Genomic DNA, 27362 nt, shown 5'->3' on the forward strand with positions numbered 1-27362 from the left:
AGTTGTTGCTATTACATTTGTTAAATTGCCAAAAATTCATTGGCTTTCTTTAAACTCCTACTTGCATTGCTGTGTTGTCTTATAACCAGGTTAACGGCTCCTTTGTTGGTGCAATGACTTAGCCTAGAATGGCCTTATATTCATACTAATCTCTCAGAAAGACACTGTCAGGTACTTTAAACTGGATATAGAATTATTCACTTGTTCTAAACTGTGGTGTAGTGTTAGGTGGTGTAAAATAGGAGCCACACTTTGTTTCAGAGATGGCTGCATTTCTGTAATTCCTGTTTAAGAAAACCAGCATCTAAGCAAATCAAAACACCAATGCCTGTCTGAGCAGTCTGCCTCTGAACAATAGCCACAGAACCAAAACTGTGAGCATATAATCTGTTACAATACACACATAAATAGAAGCATTTTGAACTGAATTGTTATGACACCTACAGGGACCTGATTTTTAGACATACCGAGTATCCCCATTTTCAACTAAAGTCAGTGGGGAATATGGATGGGTACTTATCACCTCTGATAGTCAAGCCCATGGGGTGCTCAGAAAAGTTTGTCAGTATTTTGACTAGTATATGTGTACCCCTACATTTACAATGGAGTACCAAAGGATTCAGCCATGCAGTTCCCAATATTAATGGGTGTCCTCTGGCTAATCCCCCGTGTACTATTTTGACGAATTTAGGGTTGAGTTTATGAATCTCTCTTCAGAGTTCTCAGAGGGATTTACATCGGAAGCTTGTTCTGTTCACCAGATACAAGATTCATTGCACACACCTATCTGATGCTTTGAATGAACTCAAAAATGCCTTTGTGAGACATGCAAATTTCAGGAGAAATGTGAGGTGTCATATTACTTACAGATGGCTTTCCATCCCTTGAAAAGGAGCTTTGTAGCAGATAATGTACTAATGAATTGCTTTCAGGTTAAGTTTGTAAAAGGAAAGTACCATTAGCAAGCACTCCCATCTGAAATGGCTACTAAGAATCAGGGCTTGTCTATACTAGGAAATTTACTGAAATTGCTATTATGGATTAATTATTCTGAAATAATTATTTCAGCATAGGCCTCAATGTGGACACTTATTCTGCAATATAAGGGCTCCCCCCACCCCCCTTTTAGCTTAATCTGTAATAAAAGGACACTATATTAATCATTCTAGAATTGCTATTTTGGTTAATTTCCAAGTGTAGAAAAATCCTTAGTCAGGTTTGAAGTATCTGTCTAGATACTTATATGACCCTAATCACCAGAGTATCTGAGTACATCACAGTGATTAATGAATTTATCTTCCCAGCACCACTGTGAAATATGGAAGTATTAATATAGTGCCCATCTATAAAAAGGGAAATAAGGACAAGCTGGGGAATTACACACTAGTCAGCTTAATTCAGTACCTGAAAAAATAATGGAGCAAATAATTAAGCAATCAATTTGCAAACACCTAGAAGATAATAGGATGATAAGTAACAGTCAGCATAGGTTTGTCAAGAATAAATCATGTCAAACCAACCTACTAGCTTTCTTTGACAGGATAACAAGCTTTGAGGATAGGGGAAGCAGTAGATGTGGAATATCTTGACTTTAGTAAGACTTTTGATACTGTCTTGCATGACTTTCTCATAAACAAACTAGGAAAATACAACAGTAGATTGAGCTACTATAAAGGGGTGGGCAAACTTTTTGACCTGAGGGTCACATCGGGGTTCTGAAACTGTATGGAGGGCCGGGTAGGGAAGGATGTGCCTCCCCAAACAGCCTGGCCCCCATCCCTATCCCCCCCCACTTCCCGCCCCCTGACTGGCCCCTCAGAACCCCAACCCATCCAATCCCTCCTGCTTCTTGTCCCCTGACCGTCCCTCCCAGGACCTCCCACCCCTAACCACCCCCCCAGGAGCCCACCCCCTATCCAACCCCCCCTGCTCCCTGTCCCCTGACTGCCCTGACCCCTATCCACATTCCCTCCCCCGACAGGCTCTCCGGGACTCCCACACCTATTCAACCGCCCCCTTCTCCCTATTCCCTGACTGCCCCCAGGACGCGCTGCCCCTTATCCAGTCCCCCCGCTCCCCACCCCCTTGCTGGTCAGAACAGCAGGACTGACAGCCGTGCCACCTGGCCGGAGCCAGCCATGCCACCGTGCTGCCCGGCAGGAGCTCGCAGCCTCACCACCCAGAATGCTGGCAGCATGATGAGCTGAGGCTACAGGGGAGGGGGGACAGCAGGGGAGGGGCCGGGGGCTAGCCTCCCCAGCCAGGAGCTCAAGGGCCGGGCAGGATGGTCCTGCAGGCTGGATGTGGCCCACGGGCCGTAGTCTGCCCACATCTGTACTATAAGGTGGGTGCATAACTGGTTGGAAAACCATTCCCAGAGAGTAGTTATTACTGGTTCACAGTCCAGCTGGAAGGGTATATTGAGTGGGGTCACGCAGGAATCAGTTCTGGGTCCAGTTCTGTTCAATATCTTCATCAGTGATTCAGATAATGGCATAGAGAGTACACTTACAAAGTTTGCAGAGATACTACGTGGGGAGGGGTTGCAAGTGCTTTGGATGATAGGATTAAAATTCAAAATGATATGGACAAACTGGAGAAATGGTCTGAAGTAAATAGGTTCAATAAAGACAAATGCAAAGTACTCTCCTTAGGAAGGAACAATCAGTTGCACACATTCAAAATGGGAAATGACTACATAAGAAGGAGTACTGCAGAAAGGGATCTGGGGTCATAGTTAAGGCTATGTTCTAGCCACAGGTATTTTTAGTAAAAGTCATGGACAGGTCACGAGCAATAAAAAAAATTCATGATGCATGATCTGTCCATGACTTTTACTATATACCCCTAACTAAAACTTGAGCCGGGGGTGCTCTGGGGGAGTGGGCCGGAGGCGCCGCAGATGCTGGGGGGGAGGGAGGTGACAGCACACAGCCTGGGACCCCCGCTGGTGGTGATGGGTGCGGGCAGTGGCACACAGCCCGGGACCCATGCTTGTGTGTGTGTGTGGGGGTGGTCCGGGACCCCTGCTGTTGCTGGAGAGGGTTGGCGGGGCTGGCAGGCTCCCTACCGGGCTCCGACCAGCAGATCCCTGCAGCTTCTAGGGGAAGGGGCAGCCAGGGGGGCTCTGCGCGTTGCTCCCACCACAAGTGCTGGCTCCACATCTCCCATTGGCCGGGAACTGCAGCCAGTGGAGGGTGCAGGCAGCGCACAGAACTTCCTGGCCCCTCCACCTAGGAGCTGCAGGGATCTGCCAATTGGAGCCGGGGAGCCCCCTTCCCCTGAGGTAAGCACTGCCCTGCTCCCAACCCCCTACCCCAGCCCTGAGCCTCCTCCCACACACCCAAACTGCTGCTGGCCTAAGGGCTGCCTGGCTTAGGTAGCCCCTGAGCCAGCTCCGGCCGCTACAGAAGTCATGGAAAGTCACGGAATCCATGACTTCCGTGACAGACACGCAGCCTTAGTCATAGTGGATCACAAGCTAAATATGAGTTAACAGTGTAACACTGTTGCAAAAAAAGCAAACATCATTCTGGGACTGTAATAGCAGGAGTGTTGTAAGCAAGACACAAGAAGTAATTCTTCCGCTCTACTCTGGGCAGATTAGGCCTCAACTGGAGTATTGTGTACAGTTCTGGGTACCACATTTCAGGAAAAGTGTGGACAAATTAGAGATAGTCCAGAGAAGACCTATGAGGGAAGATTGCAAAAATTGGATTTGTTTAGTCTGGAGAAGAGAAGACTGAGGGGGGACAGGGTAACAGTTTTCAAGTACATAAGAGGTTGTTACAAGGAGGGAGAAAAATCATTCCCCTTAACCTCTGAGGATAGGAGAAGAAGCAATGGGCTTAATTTGCAGCAAGAATGGTTTAGGTTGGACATTAGGAAAAACTTCCTGTCAGGATGATTAAGCATAGGAACAAATTGCCTCGGGAGGTTGTGGAATCTCCATCATTGGGGATTTTTAAGAACAGGTTAGACAAACACCTGTCAAGGATGGTCTAGATCACTACTCTATAGCCAAAATGCTTCTGAAATAAATGTAGTCAAACGTTACTAATTCTGGGTCACTGAGAACGAAAATGATGCTTAAAATTGTTGATTGGCTCTAGTTTTCAAGATATGCTATTGGGTCAGTATATACGACCCTTGACTTGGGAATGGCAGAGGATAAGTGAGTTATAAAGGGAAGGGATCTCAATTTAAACCAGAAATGACTAAAATACATCTTTGACTGGATCTATGAATAAATCTATGACTTGGTTTGGACAATACTTGCTTTTTAGGCAAAACAATGAATGATGCAATCTGAAGCTGGTATTGCATCATACATGATATGAATTGCATTATGTTATTCCTAGAAGTCATGGATGATGCAATCATAACGAAGCTTACATCACTCTGCTGAACAAATTGCCCTATATCAGCTCTAGAAATCATACAGTGTCATGCTCTCTTATTTGTCAGTGTTTGATTTTGCAAAGGGACACGTTTCTGTTTAGCCAAAGTGAGCAGAGATGCCTCGTACTTGTATGAACAGTGCAGATAACGTCTGCTATGTTTGTGGTGAAGTGACTTTTGCATCACAAAAGCGCAGTATAACCACTATGGTTAAGAAAGCCTAACACCTTTATTTTGGCTGCAAAATTGGAGATCAGGACAAGCGGTGGGCCCCACACATATGCTGCAACACCTGTGCAACAAATCTTTGCCAGTGGTTGAACAGGAAAAGGAAATCTATGCCTTTTGCAGTGCCAATGATTTGGAGAGAGCCAACAGATCATACCAGCAATTGTTACTTCTGCATGGTGCCTCCAGTTGGGAAAGGTGCGTCAAAGAAGAAAAAGTGGACTGTGCATTATCCAAACATTCCATCAGCTATACGCCCAGTACCCCACGGAGAAGGACTGCCGGTTCCTGATGCACCAGAATCATTCTCACTTGAGTCAGACGAGGAAGAGGATGAAACTTCTGGTCCTGAACCATCAATGTCACAGGACCTACATTTTCTCCCATCCTCCTCCTCTGAACCACACCTCATAACACAAGGTGAACTGAATGACCTGGTCAGGGATTTGGAACTACCCAAGAGTAAGGCAGAGCTGTTGGGCTCCAGACTACAGCAGTGGAATCTCCTGGCAGGTGATGTTAGGGTTTCCATGTTTCGTGACCGTCAAAAGGATCTTGTCCCATTCTTCTTCATGGAAGGTGATCTTGTAGCCTGCAACAACATCGATGGTGTGATGGCAGCCCTCAACATCGTTCACAATCCAGATGAGTGGAGACTGTTCATTGATTCATCGAAGACGAGTCTTAAAGCTGTTTTACTGCATAATGGCAATGTTTTGCCATCAATTCCAGTTGGTCATGCAGTCCATCTGAAGGAAACCTATGACAACATGAAACAACTTTTGAGGTGCATAAACTATGACCAACATCAGTGGCAGCTTTGTGGCGATTTGAAGGTTGTTGCTCTCTTGCTTGGTCTGCAGACTGGATACACAAAGTACTGCTGTTTTCTCTGCGAATGGGATAGTCATGCAAGAGATTCCCACTACATCGAGAAAGATTGGCCACTCCGACAGTCATTGGAGCCTGGGAGGAAAAGTGTTCAGCATCCACCACTTGTTGAATCAAGGAAGATTTTGTTACCATCCTTACACATCAAGCTGGGTCTGATGAAGAACTTTGTCAAGGCCATTGACAAAACACAAGCAGCTTTCAAGTACCTCCGTGGAAAATTTCCAAGGTTAAGTGAAGCTAAGATAAAGGAAGGTGTCTTTGTTGTTCCTCAGATTCGTGAACTTCTTCGAGATGATGCATTTGACCATGCACTGCGTGGCAAGGAAAAGACGGCAAGGAAAGCCTTCCAGTTAGTGGCAATAAATGTTCTCGGAAACAACAAGGCAGACAACTACAGGTTGTTGGTGGAAAACTTCCTCAAGGCATACAAAAGCCTTGGTTGCAACATGTCACTAAAGATACATTTTTTGAACTCTCATCTAGATTTTTTTCCACCGAACTGCGGAGCAGTGAGTGACGAGCACGGCAAGCGATTTCACCAGGACATTGCAACAATGGAGAAACGCTATCAGGGCAAATGGAGCCCATCAATGATTGCAGACTATTGCTGGACAGTGACAAGAGATGCTCCATTTAATGAGTACAAGAGACAAGCCAAGAAGCATTGAGTAGACACCGAATAGGACTAAACTATGTACATAATAGTTTTTGCCTTTTGTTTCATAATAAATTGTATTTATATAACCCTTTTGCTGATTTTTAAAGTGTTACATAAACAGGACAGGTGAAATATCATGTAAAACAACCATAAACACATGAAAAGACCTAGGTTTACAATTTATGATTAAAACTCTACTATCTACACAATATACATAGACATAAAATGTAAAAACTTAAATCTCTTAGAAACAGTAGTACAATTTATGATCAAAACTCTACTATCTACACAATATACATAGACATAAAATGTAATAACTTAAATCTCTTAGAAATCAGTTGTTTTAATTGTCATATTTGAATTCAGCACATCAAAATACATAATAAATAGCACATTTTATCTCTGAAGCAGACGACTTCTCAAAAATTGTAGACCAGTGTAATTAGTCCTGCCATGGATGCAGGGGACTGGAGTAGATGACTACTCTTGGTCCCTTCCAATCCTACGATTCTATGATGTTTGCAGCTATCTAGCCTAAGCACACTTGCCCACAGACAAGTGCATGAGCATGGGTCCCTTACTGAAATCATGGGAGTCACACAGTGCAGCTCCTTCCGGGCTTGACCACATCTCAAAGGTCCTCAGACAATGCCCCCTTTTCTGACAGTACCTGGGACCTGTGTGCCTCACTCTGACTGAATTTTGCACAGTACAGCACACACAAGTCCTGGTTCCCCAGTGCCTTTCACTTTGAGCAGTCACTCACATCTATTCAAAGTGAATGTAAAACTGCACTGAATCAGAATGGTGGAGGTTGCACACAATCTGCACAGGTGTAAATAACTGCATGAAGTGCAAGGCCCTGGAGAATCAAGCCCAAAAGGTGCATAATAGCACTGCCTTTCCCTGTACTCTATGCAGCTTTTCATAGGGCTGGTGCAATTGCATTTTACTCCTCTACTGCCTAGTACACAAAGGACAGCATGATTGGGACAGTATTGTACTTGTTGCTTTATATATGTTTCCTGATTGAATTGTTATTTTCCCTCTCAACCATCCCACCTTCCTCTTTTTCACTGGGGTCAGAGAGACCTCTGGATAGAGGGTATAAATTCTCTTGTTAAGTTAGGAAATGACAACTCTAAATCTAGAGAGCAGAGTCCCCTCACCACTAGCCTGTTGTCACATCTGCACCATCCAAGTACCATCCCTTCGGCTCATCCCTTTTTCCCTTTTGGTTGGAAATGAGCACAGCTGTTAAAAATGAAAACACATGAGTCAGAATCCCAGCGTTGCAACAATTACAGTTCTTACTTCTTCTAGCCAAATCCATCTAAAATACAAGCAGCACAGTCCGGCCCCCTTGTGGTCAAAATGATTAATTTTTATACTAAAAAAAGCTTGTAGGTCTGACACATGCTTAATTTTTCAGCCAACAAAATAGAATTAACTGTATAAAATGTATTGTTACCCTACAGTTTTAATATCTTGGTGTGTCAGCTGTGACAACAATTTTTATAAGCCAAGGTTGTGGAAACAGAGAAATGGTAGGAATCCTGATTGGGACAGTGTTAAAGTTCATGTAGTTAGTTGCAGTCGTGATTAGTGAATTATATAGAGGCTAGCACAGGTCTGGGGAAACCTGGGGTCTATTACCATTTCTGATACTAACCCTCTGTATGACCTTGGCCATGTTGCTTGACCTTTCATGGCTCGGTTGTGCTAGGCACTACCCAGACTAAGGGTACGACCAGACTACCCGCCGAATCAGTCGGTAGTAATTGATCTATTGGGGATCGATATATCGTGTCTTGTCTAGATGCGATATATCGATCCCCGAACATGCTCCCATTGAGTCCGGAACTCCACGCGGGCGAGCAGCGGTAGTGGAGTCGACAGGGGAGCTGCGGCCTTCGATCCCGTGCTGTGAGGACCGAGGTAAGTCTAAATAAGATACGCAACTTCAGCTACTGGAATAGCGTAGTTGAAGTCGACGTATCTTACATTGACTCCCTCTCGCAGTGTAGACCAGCGCTAATTGTAAAATAGGGATAATACTTCTCTACTATCTCTCAGTGGTATTGTGAGGCTTTACTAATTAGAGCCAAAGCATGCAGAACGTACCCATCTGCAACTCCTGTTACTTTCAGTGAATGGTTTGAATGAATAAAGTCTGCGGAATTGGGCCATTAGTGCTCAGTCCTCTGCCCCAGTTCTGGTACATGGCAAGGGCTACCCTTAAGGGACAGCGAAGGAGTCCCTCTGCTGCAGGGGAACCATTAGGTTGTACAATGTTGGCACAGCTGGTTCTATACTCTCTGCTCCCCATCTTGGTGTAGGGGACAGAGAGCTGGCATTTCAGATGTGGGCACAGAGCAGCATGCCCCACCAGATTTGCTGATGATGATGTAATTTAGAGTATCTTAGGGCTGTTCTTCATTATGCCAGGGACTGTTTCAGGCTGTATATGACTCAGGTTCACAGATGTGGAAAGGTGGCTTAAACACTTTCCCCACACCTTATCCTCAGCTTTGCTGAGTGTAAACTTAACAGTTGTAAAGGTCTTTGCTCTTCCATAGTGGCTTTGATACAAGATCTCAAAGTATTATTGTTTATAATGCAGTAATGGCAAGATTCATGGCCCGGTTGTGCTAGGCACTGTGCAGACATGACTGTATATTACTATAAGGGGATTGCCAACTCCAGATGGTTCAGAGTTCATGTTTAGTTTAGATTGGCATCCAAAAACTTAGCTGTCTGTCTGAACCTCATTGTCTGTGTAGTGGTCCGTGGCCGTCTCTCCCTGTCAGTCTCGGAAGGAGGCCATGCCCCCTCACAACAGTGTGCAAAACAGGGCTAGAAATAGCGTGAGAACAGTCTCGTCATAGCAGATCAGCACTTTCATTCTCCAACCTTGGATGAAAATGAGGAGAAGTAATGGGAAATGTTAATCAAATGTTTTCAACACTCAAAAATAATCCCATTCCAGTTCTGGGCAGTCTTCTCCAAACTGGTTAGGTTATTCCCATGATTAAGATGCACCAACAGGGGAAAAGAGCTTTCTCTCCTGGAATGGCCTCAACCCAGAGAGATACTTCAGGGTCTATAAGGACCTTTGCTGAGAATCTACTGATTTGGGGGACCCTTTATGTGTCATAGCTTAACTCTGGTTTCATTTTTAAAAAATCCTTAGGTTGTCTCTATTTCTTTTTTTCCAAGCTCATTTGTATGAGCTATGTGGTCTACCATTGGTGCATGTGCAGAGCCCCCACTAATCCATAGAAGTTTCCTACACAGATGAAAAGGAGCATACAGACAAGACTCATCTATTCATTTCCTGGCCTTCCTCATAAAACTCATTTATAAATATTGTCTTAAAAAAAACCATGAGCAAAACTAATTTCAGTGGAATAAACATTCTTCCCCTTCCTCTTATTCACGTCTCTTGTCCCCCAACCCTATGTGCATATTAGGATTAGAACTATTTATGCTGAAAGTATCCTGTCTTGAAAAGCGGGAACTAAGTAATGCAGCTTCATAATCTCCTCAAGATGGTAATCCTCACAGAAGTGGTACTTATCCATTGAGAAGGCCACAGCTCTTCTGGTTCTCAAAGAATCTTGGCAAAGTGCTGTCTTAGGCCCAGACCCCTATCCAAGCACACAGCTCAAGCAGTTGGACTTACTATGGGATTTCTCCAGGGCTAGAGAAGGTGTAATGTTTCCCATAGGTCCTGGAGAAAATACATCCACTAAATGGCTGCTACTCCAGTGAGAGAGCTGCACTATTTGTATCTCCCATGTGAAGGGAACAGCCAGTGGGCCTAAGTAACTGATGTATTTGTAACCCTCTGCCCCTCTGAGTTGGCAGCAACAAGAGCCGGGTTCAGTATCTAGGGGTTCCGTTTCAATAACGCAATGCAAAACCGGCTCGAGCCCCCAGCCAGTGACCTGGGACAATTACATACCACCCCCCCGGGCGCCTCTAAGAGGCAATACTTTTCCTCTCGCAAGCACGGAGTCTGAGTGTAGCAAAAGCCTTTTAATAAAGGAGGGAAACAATGCGGCATTATGTTGGGGAAACACCACAAACAGGTTTCATAACACAAACCATGAGCAAAAGACTCACCTCCAAGTAAGTTTGGCAGTGTCCTTTTCCCCTTAGGGTTTTAAATCCAATTACCCCAAAGTCCAACAACCCCAAAGTTTCTGTCCCTGGTCAGTGCCGCCTCAGAGTTCAAAAGTTTATCTGCAGAGTTTTACACACACCCCCAGCCTCGGCGGAAATGGGGGGGGGGGGCCCAAACGGGATGCTAAGGGGCACCTTCCGTGGTCTGAGGCTGACTGCTCCATCTTTCCGTGGAGTTCTGCTGCAGCCTTTACCACGAATGGCTTCACTCTACCAGCTGTGCTGCACCACGCTGCTCTGCTCCGCTCCTCCAGCCGTCCCCACAAACTGCTCAGCTCTGCCAGCTGCTCCACTCCACCAGCCGTCCCATGAACTGCTCCAGCTGCCCCTGCAAATGGCTCAGCTCCGCTCTGCGCCGCTCGCTGTTCCATGGGCCGCTCCAACCGTCCCACAAACTGCTTGGCTCTGCCAGCTGCTTAGCAATATATCTTCAGGCTCCCCCACTGGTTAACACAACACTCAGTGATCTCAGCTCAGCAATTTTAGCAATTGCAGCTTGTAGTAGGGGAGCCCCAGTGCTGGTGCACCATTGGCCCAAAGTGAATTCCGCTCAGCAACTTCTAGGTAGACTCCTAATGGAAGCAAACTTAGCTCTGCTATTCAACAGTGGAGAGAGGGGGTAGTGCAATTGGTGTTCCAGGCCCTCAAAAGGGGCCCATACCATCAGCTACACATACCTGTCCCCAACCTCTCAATTCACTGGGTTTTGTAACCCATGCCCCTTGTCTAGCGAGTGCTACTTAATTACTGGTGACTCCCTCTGTCATACAACAGTTCCACTGGCCTTGATTCACAGAATCAGGGTAACAACACTTTATTCTTCCTGCCCCAATAACAGAGAAACTGGGGATCCCACACCAGCCAAAGTAACCACTTTCAGTTGTTGTTGTTCCAGGCTAGGCGGGTAGGTGTGCCTGTGCAAACAAGATCAGCCCCTGAAGTTCTTTTCCACCCTTGCCATAATTCACCACCAGATGTCAGGGTAGAGCTTATCCTGACTCTGCTTACATATTCATGACAGAACAGTCCATTGCAGCTATCTTGAAAGTGGTTTGTGGGATTGGACAGAGAGCAGAGAAAATAGCATGTGATGTAACTTGCACTCTGTGACTGATCATCTACAGTTTACAAAGAGCAAATACTCCAAACCAGTGGTTCTCAACCTTGTCCATACCACAGCCCCCTTTTGTGCACTAGAACCTCCCCAGGACTCCTTCTCATGTAGCAACAGATGGAGGCTAGTGTGGCCATGAACTGCAGGTCTAAGCAATAGTGGCAATGGATAGTTACCTGACAGGATATGTCTGTATAAAGTGTTCAGCAAATAATCTTGAATAATAGACTGGTCCTATAAAAATAGTCTTTGCAGGTAAAACATGAAAAAAGGAGATCTCCTTTCTTCGTTATGATACATATAGAAAAAATTATCTTGACAAACTCCTAACTACTCTGCCTAGGATAAAAGGTATGTTAAAGTTAGCACGTGTTAGCTAGCATAATGAAGAGTGTAATGTAAGCAGGCAAGAGCTAATATGTGCCAACACACTTAAAAAGTCTAGTGTAGACAAGGCATACTGCTCTCAAAACATGTTAAGATGGTTGTTAGTCTTAACACGCATGAATAGCTTGTGTACACTAGACTTTTTAAGTGTGTTAGCATACAAGAGCTAATATGTGCTAACGTTACACTCTTCATTATGCTAGCTAACACATGCTAACTTTAACATGCCTTTTATCCTAGGCAGAGTAGTTAGGAGTTTGTCAAGATAATTTTTTCTATATGTGTCATAACGAAGAAATGGGCAAATTAAATAATTAAGGACTAGACTTTTTAAGTGTGTTAACATGCAAGAGCCAACATCACACCTCTAAATTCTAGTCTAGACAAGGCCTGAAAGGAGATTGTGCCAAAGCATTCAGAAATTAGAGCTTGAGTAGAAGTATATAAAATAGAATCAGAAAAGATCTTTAAAAACACTCAGCACTCGTTTACCAGTCAATTAACTTTGTTATTTCTTTTTTCTTTAGATTTTCTCAAGCAGACCACGTTTGACGCGCAGGCATTTTTAGAAGCTGTCCAGTTCTTCCGTCAGGAGAAAGGCCACTATGGGTCTTGGGAAATGATAACTGGCAATGAAATTCAGGTACAATAGAATCTCCCTTTCTTTGTCCATGATGGCTTTTGAGGATGGAGGAGGTAGTGAGAAAATGAAAGTTGTTTGAAGGAAACCTTGAGTAAAAAAAAATCTTATATTTATATCTGTAAACAGACACAAAGCATGTACACTGAATTTATTCAATGTTCTATGCAGTGAATTTCCACTGCAAGTGAAAATAGTTTGCAGTGTAGTTACAAAATGAGAGCCCAATCCTGCTATTGCCAGTCAATGAGCATGGGCCCCAATGCTGCAAAGACTTATGCTGGTGTTTTAACTTCATGCACTGTGAGCAATCCCACAGGACCACTTGCTGTGCATATAGTTAAGCACCTGTGTAAGTCTTTGCAAGATCTGGGGAACATAGTGCTTACTGTTGTGAGAAGTTTCACTGAAGTCAGTGGGATTAAGTAGTAAACAACCTACTCATTGGCTATGTCTACACTTACAGTGGCTGATGTACACTGCACATCACCCTAGCACAGGTGTAAATACCTGTGTAGATAGTGAGGCACTGCTTTGGCAAGTAAAGACATCAAGTCAGACCCCTACACTGCTCTCTACAGCTGTATATACACCCTACTCAGCTCTTTACTTGCCCAAGCTGTGCCTCTCACATATGCACTGCTATTTTTAGAAGTGTAGGATCTTGCTGCTGGAACCTTTCCCCTCCAGCAGCAGAGCCTTTCCTTGCTTCAGGGAATTGCTGGAGCCTTTCCCCGCTGCCTCCTTTCTGCCAGAGCCTTTCACTGCTGTGTGTAGCTACACACCGCAGTGTGGACGCAGCCTGCTTTTCACTGCTGTATGTAGCTAGGTGAACTCTACATGCTGCCACCAGTGTAACAAAGGCCTGTAACAAGTGTTTGCAGGATTGGGCTCTACAATGTTTCTGTCCCTTCCCATTGCAATGATTTTGCAGGTAAAATACCTTCTTTTCCCTGTTGGTGCTGACTACGTTAGTAACTGCACTAGTTTCCAATTGCTTTCTGTCTAGTGCCTCCAGATCCCACTGCAGAGGTTCATGCTGTCACACAATATATTTTATGGTGCTGAAATTTTTTAAATGTGCTATCTAGATTGCAGGAAATGAAAAATTATCTGGCTAATTAAAAATTCCCCAGGGAGATGCCTACTAGGAGGTTTTCAGTTGCTATTGCTCAGTGAAACTTGAATTGCACCTGTTTCTTTCCATACCGTAGGGTGGGTGTTTTCAAAATGGGTGATTTACCATGAGAGGGAGCATTTTGCAAGCTGGTAACAACTTCTCCAGTTGGGCCATTAGGAGGTGTTTGAAAAGAGGCTTAGATATAGAATATAAAAAACAGTGCAACAGTAGAGTGAAGTACCACAGTAGCCAATAGTAACACTTAGGCTTGGAAGTATTAGTTTTTTATCGTAAATGTCAATTTCACTGTACACTGAAAAATATTTCCAGCAATAAGAATCAAAATTTACAGATAGGCAAGGTAAGAAACATACTGCTTGAAAACCTAGAGTTTGATTTAAGGATATTTACTTTGTTTATTCTGATGTGTGATGTTGACAATTTGTGCTCTAACAGTTATATAGCTTCAGCTTTTTTGAATCTCAACATGTACTCATTAAATAATTATTGTCCAAATCCCACCTCCATAGTTTCCCACAATTGTGAAAAATTAAATAGATAAGAAAATGCTGAAAAATAATTGTCAAAAAATTAAAAAAAACAAAAACTCTGTCAAGCCTAGTAATACTGTAATCATAAAAAAATTGTTGTGAAATATATACAATTTTAATTTTGAAATGAGGAAAAGAAAAAACATTGAGCAATAAAGGATATTTGCGGGAAAACAAGCTTATGTTTACAGCCTTAATGAGCTACTCTCACCCTCCACATCTTCCCCAGCTCTCCACCTATCATCCTAAACCTCTGTTTTGGTTCTGAGCATAGCGCCAGCTCCCACTGGGCTTGCCATAGCCCTAGCTCAGTAAAACTACTGCTGGGCCAAATCCTGATATCCTTTACTCAGGAAAAGATGCCATTGTCAACAGTGGGAGTAAATACGGACTGCAGGGTTTGACTGGTTCCAAAACTTTCTATAGGCCTCTGTATCTCATTGTCTGCAATCTTATATTAAAAATGCTTTAATGTAAAATCCAGGGAGTAGAGAGAGCACCTGTATTTCCAAATTATAGTGACAAATGGCTAGCCTAAGAATCAAAAGCCTAAAATAAATTTTAGGTCTACTACTTGGTGCCAGCCACCCCTCTCCATGGCAAAGTATGCACAGAAGAGCAAGGGTTGGAACAAGCCCTGAAAACAGCAGAAGTAGGGAGCATCAGTTTAGAAACATGGTGAGCTTTGCAGGAGCCTGCAGAAGCTCTGCCACAAGAACCTAGTGCATCTTGGGTATTGCAAGTTCCAGGGAAGAGATGAAGGTGAGGATCTGCCACTTTACACATTGTGTTCCCCTCTGGGCAGAAATTCACATGGAAGGCATCATTGTCGTCCCCTTTACGAAATGTGCACTGGATGTGGGATCGGAACCTAGGGCTCAGGTTTAGCAAAGGGACGCAATAACACCACTGCCATTCTACTGGTGGGGAGGGGAGCCTAGAGAACAGCACAGAGGAGCAGGCCCACCTCCAGGATGCGTAAGGTTGGTGTCAGATTTCCGCAAGACTCCTTAGCCTCTGGGGCTTGAAAACCTTTTTCTTGTCCCACTGCAATGCTCCAACCCCCAACCCCCAAGGAGAGAATGGAACACCAGCTACCTGAAATCTTGGAGAATCTCTTTAGTATGCTTTTCCTCTCCTTCAGGAAGGAACTTTTAGTCTTGGGTGGATAAACTAGTAGATGCCGCAGTTACTGTGACAAATGGTGAAACAGAGCATTGCATAGCAACAACCACAGTGGAACAAGCCAATGCGCTGCCTCATATAGCACTTAAAATGGATGGCTAAATTTAGGCTCCTAAGTCCATACTTGGACATCTAAAATAAATGGCTTAGAACACTGGTGTGAGTTGCATAACTCCAATGAGTTCACTGGCATTATTCCAGATATATTTCAGTATAACTAAGAGAATCTACCCCCTGATTACCGGTACTTTTCCCCCCTAGAAATGCTGAGTTGTCAACAGCTCTCACTGACTTTAACGCTAGCTGCTGGGTGTTCATCACCCTTGAAAATCATGCCACTTATAGGGAAATGTAGGGGTCCATTGAGGAATTTGTGATTCAGGGTTTTGTCCTCACTAACCAGAATAATTCTGATAGGCTGCCGTGGAAGTTGTAGAAACAGGATGAAAATATATAAGTAGGGCTTAAATTCTTAGAGTATTTCTTGGAGACCCCATGCTCACCCCCCCTCCCCCCGCAACATCCTATAAAAACTCCAGGGGGCTTGAAAATATTTACTGGAGCTCTTCTCCAGACAACACCCCAAATTTAAGCCCTGTGTATAACCATTATCTACTCATGCTTTGGTGTCAGGAGTCAAGGTTCCCTGATATCAACTAATAGGAAATCCCTTAGCATCAAGGAACCCCCATCCTGCCCACCAAAGGGTTAAGAGGATAGTATTCTCTGACAGGTTTGAAAAGTTTGTTTTGAGTCATGAAACTGTTACAATGTTAGTTTTGTTATCTTTTTCTACTCATAACCTATATATCCCAAGAGAACCTTCATCAGAGGACTTCAGAATAGTTACATTATCATCTTCTTAGTAATGAATACTAGGAGTACTGTATAGTGTGTTCTCAAAGTAAGTGCTTTGACAAAGTATAATAATTGTTTTAGGCAAATATCCAAGCTAAGTGAATGGTTTGGAACAATCAGACTACAAGTTTGTTGCTATTTAAAAAAACAAAAAACTGCAGAATGCTAGTTAATACGTTCGTTGACATCCTGATTACTTGTTATGACACACAATATTGCCAGTATTGATCGAAGCTGTCCTTAACTTTCCTGTTCTGCTTAGGTATTGCAACACATATACATAGGCTTGGAAGAAATAGATTTTTATCAGTAAATGTTATGTGACAAAGTCAGGCCAGACAGCTGCAGGAGGATCTGGGAAAACAGGTATGTTAGCCCTAAAATGCTAAAGGCCCTTTTTCCTATAAGCTGGGAAGGGGTTACTTCAGGTCAGTTAGTGACACCTGAGTCCAAAGGCTGCCTGAAACCTGTTAAAATCTCTCTCCTGGTGAGAACGGGGGGAGAGAGACAAACTGTTCCAATGCTGGAGGTAGCAGGGAGATAGATTTCTCCAGTGTGAGACTGTGCTCCTCCCCATAGGGGAGACATCCTGTAGCAAGGTCAAGCACTCACCACTGTGGCACCTCCTGCTGGTCATCTTGGGAATTAGCTCTCCAGCATACAGAGTGCCTCCTACTGGCCAGTGTCTGGCCTGGCGCTGGTGCCCCCCATGTCCCTCCTGGACCCCTTTACCCTGGGATTCTGTCCCCCAGCAGTCCCCACACTCTGGATCTCCCCTCCCAGAGAAACCCCAACCCCCTATCCCCACCTTGCCTCAGTGGCTACTGCCAGTCATCATCTAGCCCCCTTTCCCTGGGGCAGACTGCAGTCAATAATGGCCACTCATCATTGGCAAAGGGACAGGACCTGCTGCCTTTGCCTATCCCTGGGCTGCCCCTCTGCAGCCCCAGTAACTTTGTAGGCCTTAACCAAGGCATCAGCCTGGGGAGTTGCCAGGCTGGAGCTCCCCAGCTCCTTTACCCTTCCCCTGCACTGCTCAGCCTCAGGTACCCTTGCTCCTTCAGGCAGCTAGACCCTTCTCTCTCCAAAGAGAGACTCTACCTTTTACCCCAGAGCCCTTCTTATACTGGCCCATCCGGGCCCTGATTGGCTGCCTCAAATCTGCCCATGATTGGATCCCCCGGGGCAGCCCTTTCCCAAGGCTGTTTTAACCTCTTCAGGGTCAGAGCAGGGTGACTGCTCTGCTACACACCCAAAATCCAGTGCCTGTTTAGGGGAAGGACTGATAACCTGGGGCCAGCGACAGGACAGCACCTGCCCCAGTGAGAGGGTCAGGGAAAGGTATTCCCCTTTTGTTTTGGTGTGTTATAGACTTTTTCCCTTTGTTTGGCAGAGGAGTACTCCTCAGGTCTGTCCTGAGACCTACCGGGAAGGCTCTGAGAAACAAACCCCGAAGAGGGAAGACAGACATGTTCCAGAATTGGGGGCTGATTTACCCCAGGCCCTGTCCCTGCTAGAGGAGGGAGTGCTAAGTCTGGCGAGGCAGAAGGGGAGCCTTGCCACAGTTTATAAATATTGATTTCTCTGTATGTGCACAAACTGACAAAAAATACTGCCATCGATGATCATCAAAATTTACAGATAGGCAAAGTAAGAAAAATGCTGTTTGAGAGCTCACTAGAGTTTGAATTAAGGATATTTACTGTGTTTTGACATGATGGTGACAATTTGTGTTTTAAAAGTTATAAAACTTTAACTTTTTAATCACAGCATTTTCTGTCATTAAATAATTGTCTGACCCTCCTCCCATAATTAGCTGCAACTGTGAAAATTTAAGTAGATTAAAAATTAAAAATGCTTAAACATACCCATAATTTTATACAGCTGTGAAAATTTAAATCAATAAAAGTCTATATAGATGCTTAAAAATAAACATCAATATCTGTTGAATTTTTTTTTTAAAAAAGATCAATTCTGCCAAGCCTATAATATACAGTAAGACAAATACTCAACATCTCCCACTGACATATGAAATACTCTTGTGCACCCTTAAAATTCCCTGGTTACGTTTTTGTTTTGTTGCTTACATCATTTTATAAAGATACATGGGATTGTTGACAAAACATTAAAGTATGACAAATACAAAAGGTAAAGGAATACTTTGTGGGGTACTGGGTTGAGGGCTGTGGCAGTATAAGTTTGAGTTGATGTGGGTCTACATATTAGACCTGATTCACCAGTGTGCTACTCTGGTTTTACACTGGTGTAACTTCAATGATACATCAATGTAAAGTGGACTCATACAGTGGTGAATTAAGCTCACTGTTTTTATAAAAGTTAAATCAATGAGTTGTCTTTGAGTGATTGCTCATATCGATTCCAATTAAGTGTGTGCACGCTGCATGCACAGTTGTTGGAAAGTTTTTCCCCTAGCAGAACCCGTCAGGTCAGCTGTGGAGCCCCCTGGAGTGGCGCCTCCATAGTGCTCTATATATGACCCCGCTGACCCGGCACCTCCTCAGTTCCTTCTTACCGCCAGTAATAGTCATTGGAACTGTGGCATCCTGCTCAGCAAGTTCTCCATGTTTCCCTAGCTTCTATCTACTTTAGTGTTTGTCTTCCTTAGTTACTTTAGTTAGTTATTAGTTAGTGTTGTGTTAATAGTTCGCTGTTGGGAGTGGGGGGTTCCCCTCCAACCCAACTGCACTCTCCCTGGGCACTCAGGGCATGCCTAAGTCCCAGGGGTTCAAACCCTGCAAATCCTGCAACAAGCCTATGCCAACAGGCATCCCCCACAACATTTGCTTAAAGTGTCTGGGGGAAACGCATCAGGCAGATAAGTGCAGGATTTGCAAAGGGTTTCACCCAAGAACGAAAAAGGAGCGGGATTTTAGACTGAAGCAGCTCCTTATGGAGGTGGTACTTCGACCACAACCAGCAATGGCGTGGCAGGACCCAGCACCGTGCATAGTGCCCTGGCATCAGTCACGGAGACAGCACTGTGGAAGGACTGTGGACGAGACGTGCAGCACCGCCGCTCTCCGGTGTGGAAACAGTCGGAGACGACTCTGCACCAGTCCCATACCCCGGGTTAGAAGTGGCACTGGAAACAAGGGAGAGATGGTTCCCCGACTTCAGGACCCACCTCCTCAGAACCAGCCAATGGGGCACATCCCAGGGAGGAGCACCCAGGGCCAAAAACTTCAGAGCAGGCACTGTCGACTTCGGTTCTGCAAGGGGGACTGTTGAGTCCGGTGCAATTGGACTCACCATGTCAGGTGGTGGAGGAGGTACAACTGCCTTCCACCCCAGACACATTTGAGGCTGTGAGAGACCTCACAGACATGATGGCACCATGGTCCCCGGCCCTTTGTGCCAAGCCTCTAATGCCACAGCGTGCAGCACCGTCCCGCGGAAAACCTGCAATGCTCTGCCTGTCGGCGCGATACCGCTCGGAGTCCCGGCGCCAATCAGACTCGTGGCACCGGTCACAATCACAGCACCGATTGCACTCACGGCACCGCTCCAGTCCCACCAGCGCTCCTGTTCGCGGCGATGATCGCTGTCGTGCAACAGGTCCCGGCACAGTCCGTCTCAGCACCATTCCGTGTCATCGCACACACCCCACTTGTGGCGCTGTTCCCCAGCCTCGCGGCACCTCTCCCCAGCCCAACAGCACTCGGCACCACCCTGGCCCTCGCACTCTAGGTCCCCCGTCTTTGGGCTCAGAGACGGGGTCTAAATATTTGGAGCAGGCCCCATGCAAGTTGGCCCTGGGCAGACCAGACATAGGTGTGGCACCCTGGCCGGCACAGTGGCAGGGGCCAATGCAGTGGGCATTTTGGATCCCTTGGGCGTACCACCAGGCCCAGATCACCCAGTCCAGGGGTTCCCATTCGATGGTGTCCAAGGCGGCGGCCAGTCGTCCCACCCTGAGCGATGTGGAGAAGTTACTAGTCCTACCACCTCCTCTGGAATCCACCCCTGTTCCTGAGCCTGACCCTGGGGTGGCTGACCCTGGATTAGAGGCAGGACAAGAGGTACCAGAAGACCAGTAAGGTCAGGAGGAGCCAGTTCCCCCTCTGGCCTCCTCATCTTCCTCCCCGGACGAGGCTGTGGTGGGCACCTCCACCTCCAGGCCTCCCCCTATAGCTAGCCGGGCCCACCAGGAACTCCTACGCAGGGTGGCACGAAATATGAACCTGCAGGCCGAGGAGGTGGTAGAGTCTGTGGACCCTATGGTGGATATCCTGGCACTGAAGGGACCATCTAGGGTGGCTCTATCACTCTTCAGAACTATACAGGCCAATGCAAAGACCATTTATCAGACTCCAGACTCCATGCCGCCCACCGCCAAGGCGGTGGAAGGGAAATATTTCATCCCCACTAAAGGGTCTGAATACCTCTTCATACACCCACAGCTCTGTTCCTTAGTGGTGGCTGTAGTGAATGAGAAGGAGAGGCAGGGACAGCAAGCCCCAGCACCTAAGTCCAAGGTTGCCAAGCGCCTGGATTTATTCGGACACAAAGTATACTGCACAGGGGGCTTACAACTCAGGATTGCCAATCAGCAGGCAATCCTGAGGAGATACAACTTCAACTCCTGGAACTCAATGCTGAAGTTTAAGGAATTGATACCAGCAGATTCCAAAGAGGAGTTTGGGGCTATTATCTAGAAGGGCAAGGCAGTGGCACGGGCCCCACTGGATGCTGCGGACTTGGCAGCACACACCTTGTCCTCAGGAATTGCCATGAGGTGTAGCTCATGGCTGCAGGCCTCGGAGCTTCCGCCTGATGTTCATCAAACTATGCAGGACCTGCCTTTCGATGGGTCTGTTTGCTGAACAGATGGACTCCAGGCTGCATAGCCTAAAGGATTCCAGGGCTACAATGAAATCTTTGGGTATGCACACCCTGGCAACCCAAAAAAAGCTCTTTAAGCCCCAACCGCAGCAACTGTGGTCATATCCTCCTTGGCCAAGGCAGGATCCCTACAGACGCAGGGGCAGAAATGGCTGGCGCAAGCCCTCCCATCTTCTGTTTGGGCTGGGCCAGGGTCCGACTAAACGTTCGTCAGGTTCAAAGCAGTCATTTTGAAGGTGCGCACCAGGACTGAGCACCCGTCTCAACACCAGATCCTTCCCCATGTTTTCTGAACCGTCTATCCCACTTCTATCGTGCTTGGTCCCAAATAACATCGGACCATGCTGGGTTTTTCACACGGGAGGAGTAGGCTATTCTCTCCAATTCTGCTCTTCCCCTCTCTCCCACCCCCCTTCCCTATCCCTCTTCAGGGACCCTTCTCACTAGCAGCTCCTTATCAGGAGGTGCAGTCACTCCTCACCATAGGAGCGGTGGAGGAGGTTCCTCAGGAGCTAAGGGGCAAGGGATTCTATTCCTGTTATTTCCTAATCCCCAAAGCAAACGGGGGTCTCCGACCCATTCTAGACCTGTGAGGACTCAACAAATTCATGGTGAAGTTGAAGTTCTGTATGGTCTCCCTGAGCACGATTGTCCCTTCCCTGGATCCAGGAGACTGGTACGCTGCCCTCGACATGAAAGACTTGTACTTTCACATAGCCATTTGCCCCACGCACAGGCGATTTCTAAGGTTTGTGGTTGACCCACAAACACTGTCAGTTCACGGTCCTCCCATTTGGTCTGTTGACAGCCCCCTGAGTTTTCACCAAGTACATGTCAGTCATAGCAGCCTTCCTTCGCAAGAGACAGGTGCAGGTACACCCCTACCTTGACGACTGGCTGCTCAGGGGGTGCACCAGGGAGCAGGTGGAATCTCAGGTCCGGTTCGTCAGATCCGCTCTCAGAGACTGGGCCTCCTCCTCAATGTGAACAAGTCAACCTTGTCTCCGACCCAGATAATAGAGTTCATTGGAGCAGTGCTGGACTCGGTGCAGGCAAGAGCGTTTTTGTCAGAGACACGATTCCAAGCCATGTTGAACATCATTCAAGGCCTCAGGCGATTCCTGACCACTACTGCAAGGGTTTACCTATATCTGCTTGGCCACATGGCAGCCTGCACTTATGTGGTCTGTCATGCCAGGCTGAGGCTCAGACCCCTACAGGTGTGGCTTGCGTTGGCCTATCGCCCAGGACGCGGCAACCTGGTCTTAGTAGTAACGGTATCAGAGCACGTACTCGAGTTCCTCCAATGGTCTCTTGACCCTCAGATGGTGTGCAAGGGAGTCCCCTTCAACAGCCCCCAGCCCTCCTTGTCCCTGGTAATGGACACATCAGCTCTGGGTTGGGGGTGCGCATTTGGGAGATCAACAAACGCAGGACTATGGTCTCAGGATGAGCTCTCCCTTCATATCAACATCAAGGAGCTCAGGGTGGTACGCCCAGCATGCCAAACGTTTTGGACCTGGTTGCAAGGCCAGTGCGTGGCAATGAGGACAGACAACACCACTGCCTTTTTTTACATCAACAAGCAAGGTGGAGCCCATTCCTCCCCCTGTGTCGAGAAGCCCTCAGGTTCTGGGAGTTCTGCATAGCCCACTCCATTCACCTGGAAGCATCCTATCTCCCAGGGGCTCAGAACGACCTGGCAGACCACCTCAGCAGATTGTTCTGCAATCATGAGTGGTCCGTCCGTCCAGACATCATACACTCCATCTTCCAAAGGTGGGGGTTTCCCCAGGTCAATCTGTTTGCCCCCCGCAGCAACAGGACATGTCCAATGTTCTGCTCCTTCCAGAATCACAGCCCGAGCTCGGTCACAGACATGTTTCTGCTACCCTGGGGAGGCTGCCTGTTGTACACCTTTCCCTCATTCCCTCTTGTACACGAGGTCTGCAGGGACAGAGCAGAGGTAATCCTGGTGGCCCCGGTGTGGCCTCAACAACACTGGTACACCACACTCCTGGAATTGTCAGTGGACACCCTGATTGCATTGCCACTCCACCCCAACCTGATCACTCAGGACCACGGTCACCTGCTCTACCGAAACCTCAAGTCCCTCCATCTCACGGCTTGGAAGCTTCATGGTTAAATCTCATGGAACTTCTGTGCTCGGAACCTGTATGGGAGGTCCTACTTGGCAGCAGGAAACCATCCACCAGGGCCACTTATCTATCTAAGTAGAAAAGGTTCGTTTGCTGGTGTGCCCAGCGTCACACACCTCCACTCCAGGTGCCTATACCACTCATCCTAGAGTACCTCCTACACCTAAAACAACAAGGCCTGGCAGCGTCATCCATCAAGGTTCACCTCACTGCTATCTCGGCTTTCCACCCAGGAGTATCTGGACGCTCTGTATTTGCCAACCCCATGGTGTGACATTTTCTCAAGGGCCTGGAACACCTCCATCCCCAGATTAGACAGCTAGTCCCTGCATGGAACTTTAACTTGATCCTCTCCAAACTAATGGGACCCCCATTTGAACCGCTAGTGACTTGCTCCCTTCTCTATCTATCGTACAAGGTAGCTTTTCTGGTCGCCATTACCTCAGCAAGGTGGGTGTCTGAGTTAAAGGTCCTCACCTCTGACCCACCTTACACAGTTTTCCACAAGGATAAGGTGTAACTTAGGCCTCAATCAGCCTTTCTTCCTAAGGTTGTGTCAATTTTCATACGAGACAAGACATATAACTACCCATTTTCTATCATAAGCCTCATGCCAGTAACCGCAAGCAGAGACTGCACTCTCTGGTTGTTAGGCGGGCGCTGACCTTCTACATCGAATGCACTAAGCCATTCAGAAAGTTGAACCAGCTATTCATAGTGGTGGCTGACCGAATGAAAGGACTCCCGGTATCATCACAAAAAATATCTTCCTGGATCATGTCCTGCATCTGCATATGCTACGAGTTGGCCAGAATCCCAGCCCTGACATTTACGGCACACTCCACAAGGGTACAGGCTTCATCGACGGCATTCCTGGCCCAGGTCCCGATCCAAGAAATCTGCAGGGCAGCGACTTGGTCCTTGGTGCATACAGGAGTGGCACCAGGGTTTTTGCCGCCCTAGGCGGCAGCGCTCCTCCTCAGAGCATTCGGTGGTGGGGGTCCTTCTGCTCCACATCTTAGGGGCGCTTCGGTGGCGGGTCCCGGAGCAAGTGAAGGACCCGCCGCCGAAGCGCCCTGAAGACACAGAGCGGAAGGACCCCCACCACCGAATTGCCGCTGGGGACGGCAAAATGCTGCCCCCCAAATCCTGCCGCCCTAGGCGACCGCCTAGGGTCACCTAGTGGAAGTGCCCTGGGTGCATATGTTCACCTCTCATTATCCCATCGTCCAGCATGCTAAAGATGATGCAGCTTTTGGCAGAGCAGTGCTCCAATGAGCGATTCCATAACTCCAACCCCACCACCTAGGTAAGGCTTGGGAGTCATCTAATTGGAATCGATATGAGCACTTGAAGAGAGAACGGTTATTCACCTTCTCGTAACTATTGTTCTTTGAGACCTGTTGCTCATATCCATTCCAAACCCACCCGCCTTCCCCTCTGTTGGAGTAACCGTCAAGAAGGAACTGAGGAGGTGCCGTGTCGGCAGGGTCATATATAGTGCACTATGGAGGCGCCACTCTGGGGGCGCCACAGCCGACCCGATGGGTGCTGCTAGGGGAAAAACTTTCCGACAACTGTGCATGCAGCGCACAGACACCTAACTGGAATGGATATGAGCAAGACATCTCGAAGAACAACTGTTCCGAGAAGGTGAGTAACCATTCTTTTTGTTGGGGCCCCTAAAGTATACCTTTCATTAAAGGAATATGAATCCAATCTAACTTTTCTTAAAAAGGTAACTTTTACATACACTGAACAATGTGAATTTGAAGGTATTTGGTCACTATGAAGATTGTTACTGCCTATTATTTGATCATGACATCCCAGCTTTTGTGTGCATTAATGAAACCTTTCTGGATGACCTTGCAGGACCTTTTCTTAGATCAGTTATTTCCTGATATGTACTTGGTTCAGCATAGTTGAATCTGACTTTGATATTTAGATTGTAAGATACTTGTGGCAGCAAACAACATGTTTTCATATGTATCTGTAAACCATCTAGCACATGTTTGGTAAATAACAAAATTCCCAGACGAAGACTTTATGAAGATAGAGTTAAGAATGAGAAGAACAGATCAATAACTTAAAAGTTAAAATCCTTAGAAGAACATTGTAGTTGTGGGGGCTGGAAAGGGAAATCTTTGAATTTCTGGTTCTAAGTTAAAGCACAGCATGGAAATTTGCAGCTACTGCTATTCCATCATATTGTTGCCTCTTTTTGACCTGAGCCATTAGTCAAGGTTTGGGGCCCTGGGATGTTTCAGCTGGAAGTAGAAATTTGTGATAGGTATTTCTTTGGTGCAGATTTGTTTATTTACAAAGAATGTACAAAGTCCTGTCTTTCTGAACGCAGGAGGAACCAAGAACAAAAGGAACAGTTTCTTAGCTTACTGCCCTGAAGCCTCTTTATCTAATACCAGACCCAAAACCTCTCTCTAGCTTTTTCCAGGGTCACACTGTGCTCACAGGCTTCTGCTTGGCTTACCTTGCCTCTTTGCTTCTCCCTCTTTCTCTGTTCTTGTCTGTGACCTCAGTATCTCTGTGTTCTCTCACACTCCCACACACACCTAGCCAAAGCAATACTCAGCCCAAAAGCTCCCAGGCAGGGTCACACACACCTTTTTCTCTTAGGAAGGGCTTATGTTTAAAGTTATGTTGATTGAAGATTGAGTTCGCACCTATCAACCTCAATGGGATTATAACCTATTCCTACCATCATGACCTTAAATGTGTGAATTCTTCCTCCATAAAATCCAATTTTGGAGCGACTGCTATTCTCTCAAGACTCAGCCTGGAGTTACTATTTTTTTATGGGCTATGCTGTGAGTCACTGGAAAAATAAATCAGTATTGATGGTGTAAGCACTGGGGTAGCATTAACTCATTCCAAGATTAGACTGAGTTTGTGAACTCTGTTTCCATTTACATCCTGCTCACATACCAGTTCTTCCTCCATTTTGACTTGCTGAGATAATGCTCACCAAAAACAGTCCTTGGATTCCCCACATTGGTATATTTATATCTTCTTTTGTTGGGCCCAGCATCCCTTAGAAACACTTTTTAGTAGGGCTATCCAGCCTTAGGTGCACCCTTCAGCCAGTAATTCTGTAGAATAGGCTCTCCACCGTGGTGACCCCTGCAGGACAGCTAGCAGTGGCCGAGAATGCAGACAGCTTGGGGCAATGGCAGCATGAGATCCAAGGCTTCCCTCTGAACCTTTATCAAAATGCACCACTTTCATCTTGTAAATATTTTAGTCCAGGTCTTCAGCTGATATAAATCACAGTAGCTCCAGTGACTTTCCCCAGCAGAGGATCCAGCCTTTTATCTTTAAAACCATGTAGTAAGTTTTAGGAAAGAAAATCGTGATCTGTAGTGTTTTAATAGATCCATGGCCCACATAGTCACATTTCTTGTCTCTTACTACGGTCGATAGCAAATGCGTCAGAGGAAAGCATAAAGGTCCTGTTTCTCTCCTCTTCCCCTGCCCCGCCCTCCTCCCCCCCCAAGTGTAACTGAAGTGCCAAAAAATGGTCTTTCAATTTGAATGCAATCAATTAATCTTAACATTGTGAAAACTATATTTTGAGAAGATGTCTTGGCTACCTAGAATAGCAAAACAGTTATGTAATATTTGAGGCTACCCACATTTGAAAATGTAGCACAAGTGCAGTGTTCAGCAGAAGGGTGAGGACTGAAAATGTCATTCTGTTTTTTTTTAACCTTGTAGATCTTGAGCAACCTTGTGATGGAGGAGCTCCTGCCTAACCTTCAGACCATGCTCCTGCCTAAAATGAAAGGAAAGAGGAATGATAAGAAGAGGGTTTGGTTTGCGGTAAGTACTGTCCTTTGCACAACTCTTGTCTTGCATAGCAATTGTCCAATGCCCTAGTCCATGCATACTTCTATTTTTTGTTTTTAGATTGTAGAAGAAACATACAATCTGGTCCAGGAGCAGGTTTCAGAAGGATTAAACACCTTGAAGGAAGAATGTAAAGATCTTACAAAGAATCTAGAAGGAACCATTCGTTCAGACATGGATCAGATTTTGAACTCAAAGAACTATTTAGCTGGAAAAATCAAAGGTTAGTGGGGATAAAAAAAACCAACCTCC

At 46.1% G+C, this 27362-nt stretch overlaps 1 protein-coding gene across 2 annotated transcripts in view; it reads left to right on the forward strand.

The window, feature by feature from the left end:
• NIBAN1 (niban apoptosis regulator 1) overlaps positions 1–27362 on the forward strand; it is a 123123-nt gene that overhangs the window by 80901 nt on the left and 14860 nt on the right. For both annotated transcript variants that reach the window (XM_005290712.4, XM_042851281.2), the window contains 3 exons: positions 12398–12513; positions 26979–27083; positions 27171–27333. In XM_005290712.4, coding sequence (XP_005290769.2) covers positions 12398–12513; positions 26979–27083; positions 27171–27333 — 384 coding nt within the window. The remainder of the gene's footprint in view (positions 1–12397; positions 12514–26978; positions 27084–27170; positions 27334–27362) is intronic.

The sequence above is a fragment of the Chrysemys picta genome, chromosome 8 (genome assembly GCF_011386835.1).
Source record: "Chrysemys picta bellii isolate R12L10 chromosome 8, ASM1138683v2, whole genome shotgun sequence".
Classification (NCBI taxonomy): Eukaryota; Metazoa; Chordata; order Testudines; family Emydidae; genus Chrysemys; species Chrysemys picta.